Here is a 5,377-nt window from a genome sequence, read left to right on the forward strand (position 1 = left end):
CCTTTTTACTTTGCCACGTAGGATTCATTTTGATTTGTTGGCAGTTGACGTGGCATGACGTGGCGTTCCACGTGGAACGGCGTTTGTGCCAAATCATCATTCCGTTAGTGTGGGGTATATCTGTAGGGTTGTGACAAGTACAAGGAGATTTTAGTGGGTTTATTTGATACAGGGGCATATGTGTTTTTCCGAGAAAACACGAGGGCAAATATGTGTATTAACCCTTTACTATAAAACAGAACACAGTAAAATTATCAGAAAATTAAAGAAAAAATAAAGAAAAAATATTCGAAAGCATAATGTCTTTTTTCTTAGTTGTATTTAATATTTTTTTTTTCTCTTTATCCTTACATACAATATTACCAAATATATATTACTTGGAAGAGAAAGGCCTAATCTAACATTTAACGACAAATGATTTTACCAAAATACCCTATTTTATCTATTAAATTAAAAAGTTAATAGTAGAAGCTCTATTAGCAGTAGCCGCTGTATGAGCCATCTGAATTTGATGTTCAGCATCAGATTGCTTTTTCCTCTTCAAATTCTCATCTTTCAAAGCTTTCCTCCACGAGAAGAAATGACCAAAAAGGACTTCCATATCCTCCAGTGACCTACCCTGAGTTTCGGGCATACACAGAAAAAAGAATGTAAATGCGACCGCTGCAACGGCTGCGAATAGGAAAAATGCCCCTCCTATCGTCATTGCCTTGTATAATGAAATAAATGTGGTCGATATTACCCCGCTTGTCACTCTATTCACCGCCACTCCCATACTCGCTCCCTGAGCGCGTAGCCTCAACGGGAATATTTCCGAGCTGTATACCCATGTAATGGGTCCCATTCCTATAGAGAAAAACGCCACATAAGCTAATACCATAGTTATGCTCAACGCAACTGCCCACGTCAGCTTCTCGTGAGTGTGATCAATCATGGTCAACGCAAATCCAAGGGTTGTTAATGAAAATATCATCCCTGCTACACTGCTTAAAAGCAATGGTCGCCGTCCGATTTTATCTAACAAAAATGTCGCCACTAAGATGAACACCGTTTTCACAAATCCAACGGCAACGGTGGCCAGTAATTTATCGTTGTCCGATTTGATACCGGCTTTTTCGAAGATTCTCGGGCTGTATAAAACGACGGCGTCTATACCAGACGCTTGTTGGAAGAAATGAATTCCGATTGCGCAAACTAAGATATGACGGACCGCCGGCGTAGGACGGAGGAGTAATTCTCGCCACACACCTTGGCCTTGTGATTCTCTTTTTACTTGAACGACATCGTCGTTGCAATCTTGAGGGATTCCTGCTGCTTCTTTAATGTCGGCGAGTCTTGCTTGAGCTTCTTCTTCGGAATCGGAGGTTCTGTCTAGAACTTTTTTGGCATCACCGAGTCGACCTTGTAGGACGAGCCAACGCGGTGACTCGGGCATTAAAAGAACAATAGTGGCGAGAAAAACTGAAGGAACTGCACCGATTCCAAGCATGAATCTCCAGCCTAAGTGAGCCGGTAGTTTGGAAAATCCATAGTTTGATACGTACCCAAACAAGATCCCAGCATTAATAAACACCTGTCATATAATTAACCCAATTAACTTAATTACTTACTTTACAAACCTCTAATTTCCAAAAAATAATAATAAAAAAATATATTGTTTTTTTATATTATTCAATTTAGTCCTTTAATTATTAAAATTATTAAATATATTAATTTCTGTATAAAAATAAAAACTAAATAATATATTATTAAAATATAAGATTACAGAGTATGTGTTAATAAAAATATAAAAATAAATAAATTATTTACTTAAAATAAATCTTTGTCAAAAAAAGAAATTATAAATGTTCAATTTTAATTTTTCTAAGAAAAAGAAGTTTAAGAGTATAGAAAATAGAGAATTAATTTTTCTAAAAATATTATAAAAGAAATATTATAAATTTAGTATCACGATATTATAAAAGAAATATTATAAATTTAGTATCATCTTTGTCGAATTTAGTATTAGTTGGTGCAATTTTAAATCTAATTGATGAAAAATTATTGTTTTTTTTATCACAGCGTTAGAATTATATATGAAAAATATTCATTTTTTTTATCGATTAAACTTAATATTTCACCATCATATAATCCTTTAACTTAAGATTTATTATCTACATAAATATTAAATCTGTTTTTATGCCAATTATAAAAGTAGTTTCCTAAAATTAGTTAAATTGTTAAAAATATATATGACATCAGTTGATGAATTAGTGGGAAAGTACGTTATAATAATGAATATTCTATTTTCTAAAACTGGAAAAAGGAAGAAACCAAAAAAAGTGAAAATTGGATAAAGTGGAAATGGATATTAAAAGGTGGAATTGCATTGCATAATATACGTACTTCAGGGAAGGAAGTAAGGAATCCACGAGAAGAAGCCGGAGAAACTTCAGCAGTGTAAACCGGAGCAATCATAAGAGCATAACCGACGCCGACACCGGCCACGAATCGTCCAACCATAAGAAAAGCATAACTGGTAGCAAATCCCATGAGAAGTGCTCCGACAAAGAAAATAGCACCGGCAACCACGATTGTATAACGGCGACCAATCCAATCAGAAGTCCGTCCAGCAGCGGCAGAGCCGACGAGTGAGTATAAGTTAAGTGTCCCGATCAGAACTTCAACTTGAACATCGGAGATCTTGAATTCATCTTTGATGTAAATAGCAGCTCCGCTCATGACTCCAATATCTATGATATGAAATGAAAACACAATTAAGATCTTAATTAAGTTAATTAGATGATCTTAATTAAGTTAATTAAAAAGAAGAAATTAAAGAGGACTGACCATAACCAAGTAAGATGGAGGTCATAGAAGCTAAAAAGGCACAGACAAAAGCAAATTTATTTCTCTTGGGTTTTTTTGGGGCATCAAAATCTGCAATATGTTTATTAGATGAAGCTGGAGCTGGAGCCGGAGCCGGAGCCGGAGCTGGAGGAAGTGAAGCCATCTCTCTGTAATTAGCTCTACTATGAGAAACTTAAGAGAGATTTAATGAACAATGAAATTTTAAGGCATATGATATTGTAGAGAAGAGAAGTGGCTTGGTTTAGAGTTGTGTGGTAGGAGTGCAGTGCAGACTTTCTTATGAAGTTGCTGCTTCTTATATAGGAAAATTCTTACAACTGTCCGGGATCAGTACGGATCTCGACCACTAAAATAATGTCACGTCAATCTTTAAATTTACATAGTATCTCATTAGTCTTTGAATTTATTTAAAATGTAATAATTAAATCTTTAAATTTATAAAAACGTCATGAATGGGTAGAAAATAGAAAATTAATTTATTTTAAATATTTAGAATCGTGAATCAAGCGTTTTATTTTTTTTAGTTTTGTATTTTTTTTACGGATTTAAACAAATTAAAATATATATCACTCAAACAAGTTTAGAAAACTAATAAACTTTTATAAATAAATGTAGAAAGTTAATATGTCACTTTAAATAAATCTAAGTGGTGGCCAATAAATTATTTTAACATCAATTGATGGATTAACAAACACTTTGTTGGAACTTATTTACTTCTAAAACTGCACCATCTTTTTTTATTGGAACTTATTTAGCTACTTTAAATTTTGACTTACTGTGTAGAATTCTTACATGAATTGTTTTTAATAAATTAAACTTGTCTATATATATATATATGTCAAATTAAGTATATACTAAAAGTTTAAGTCTATTATCTCAGAAATTCGGAGTAGTTGTAACAAAAAAGAAAAAAAGAAATTCGGAGTAGTTTATTGGAAAAACAATAAAACTTGAATATTTTAAAATAAATTCCAAAATTAAATTAGGATAATGGAAGCTGAGAGATGAAAATGGGGCTTGGTGTAGTGGTTTTACTATATTTTAGGGATCATGCTCCTCGATGACTGCAGATCTATGGGGTGTATTTTACGGTCTTCGTCTTGTTTGGGAGTTAGGCTATCAACAGGTGATACTTGAAATGGATAATGCAAAATGTGGCAAGGATCCTCCTCAACAGAGAGACGAATATCAATGAACATTGGCATCTCACACGACCGTTATTATCGTTGCTCAAAAGGAGTGGGTAGTGCAAATATGTCATTCGTATAGAGAAGGCAATAGAGCTGCTGATTGTCTAGAAAACTTAGCTGATCAGAACTTTTTTTGCTATCAGATTATGTCTACTTTGTCATCAGTCTGTTAAAGATATAATTGTGGATGATTTGGCTGGAGTTTCTTTTCCAAAAATATGTAATATGTAGTGTCTTTTAGGCTGTGTTAGCCTCCCTCTTAATAAAAAAAAAATTGGGATAAGATACAAAAATACTCATAATGTTTACAACCAAGGGAAATTTTACTCCGATCATCTATAATAATGTAAAGTTACCTTTAACATTGACAAGTTTGATCAATTTAAGAAATAATTCATCAAATTGTCTTCTCGGCTATTAATCTTGTTATCTACACTTCACATCACTTTATCACTCATTAGACGTGAATTTTTTTAAAAAATAATTAAAAAAATATTGTTTTTTGTACTAGTTAGACAAAAAAAATTTAAATATTAATCTCCTATTCTATTATTAAATCACAAAAAAATATGAAATCTTTTTATTTCGAACCAACTGATATGAAGTTAATGCAGAATAAAGAACAAAATATCAGTGTTTTATAATAATATCTGAAATTGAGCTATCAATATTATAGACAAAATGACTCTTAGCTGGTAATGATAGAGGTAAAATTTACACCATTTAAACGTTAGAATAAAATTACTCTCAGTTTTCAACATTAGGAGTATTTTTATACCTTATCCCAATTAAATTATATATAAGATGGCAATTCATATAATTAAAAGTTTTAACTTAGCAATGATAATGAGCTAAACTACAGAAATTATAAATTTAAATAACAAACGCGATCACTAAATAGAAAACTTGGTATAATTTCTTCCTCCGCCTTTCTTCCTTTCCTTTTATTTTATTGCGCGAACCGAAACCATTTTTTCATCATTCTGTTTCTTCTTCCTCCCTTTGTTTCTCTCTTCTTATACGAACCGAAGGCATTGTTCTTCGTATTCTTGTTTCTTCTTCCTCTCTTTGTTTCTTTCTTTTTATGTGAATCGAAGGCATGATTCTTCTGCGTTTATCATATGTTTATTGTCGATTTCAGTGGTAAAAGGCGGAAAGAAGATAAGTATTTATTGTATTTTTGCGTTCATCTTCCTCATCTCTTTCCAGAAAATGACTTCGCAGAATTAGTTTGCTTCACATTTTGTGAAAACTACGAAGCAAACCACTAAAGTAGCATTTTCTGCAGAAAATGACTTCGATGATTTTGCTTCACAGTTTTCGTAAAATGCGAAGCA

General features: G+C 32.5%; 1 protein-coding gene across 1 annotated transcript; it reads right to left on the bottom strand.

The window, feature by feature from the left end:
- Nucleotides 1-287: 287 nt before the first annotated feature.
- On the bottom strand, nt 288-3,127 carry LOC136208965 (putative polyol transporter 1). The gene is made up of 3 exons (XM_066000280.1): nt 2,830-3,127; nt 2,386-2,732; nt 288-1,573 (listed from the first exon to the last, which is right to left on the bottom strand). Exons 1-3 carry the CDS (start codon nt 2,990-2,992, stop codon nt 446-448), a joined length of 1,638 nt encoding a protein of 545 aa, XP_065856352.1. The 5' UTR covers nt 2,993-3,127; the 3' UTR covers nt 288-445.
- Between the last annotated feature and the right edge of the window lie 2,250 nt (nt 3,128-5,377).

Source organism: Euphorbia lathyris, chromosome 10 (assembly GCF_963576675.1).
Source record: "Euphorbia lathyris chromosome 10, ddEupLath1.1, whole genome shotgun sequence".
NCBI classification, from domain to species: Eukaryota; Viridiplantae; Streptophyta; class Magnoliopsida; order Malpighiales; family Euphorbiaceae; genus Euphorbia; species Euphorbia lathyris.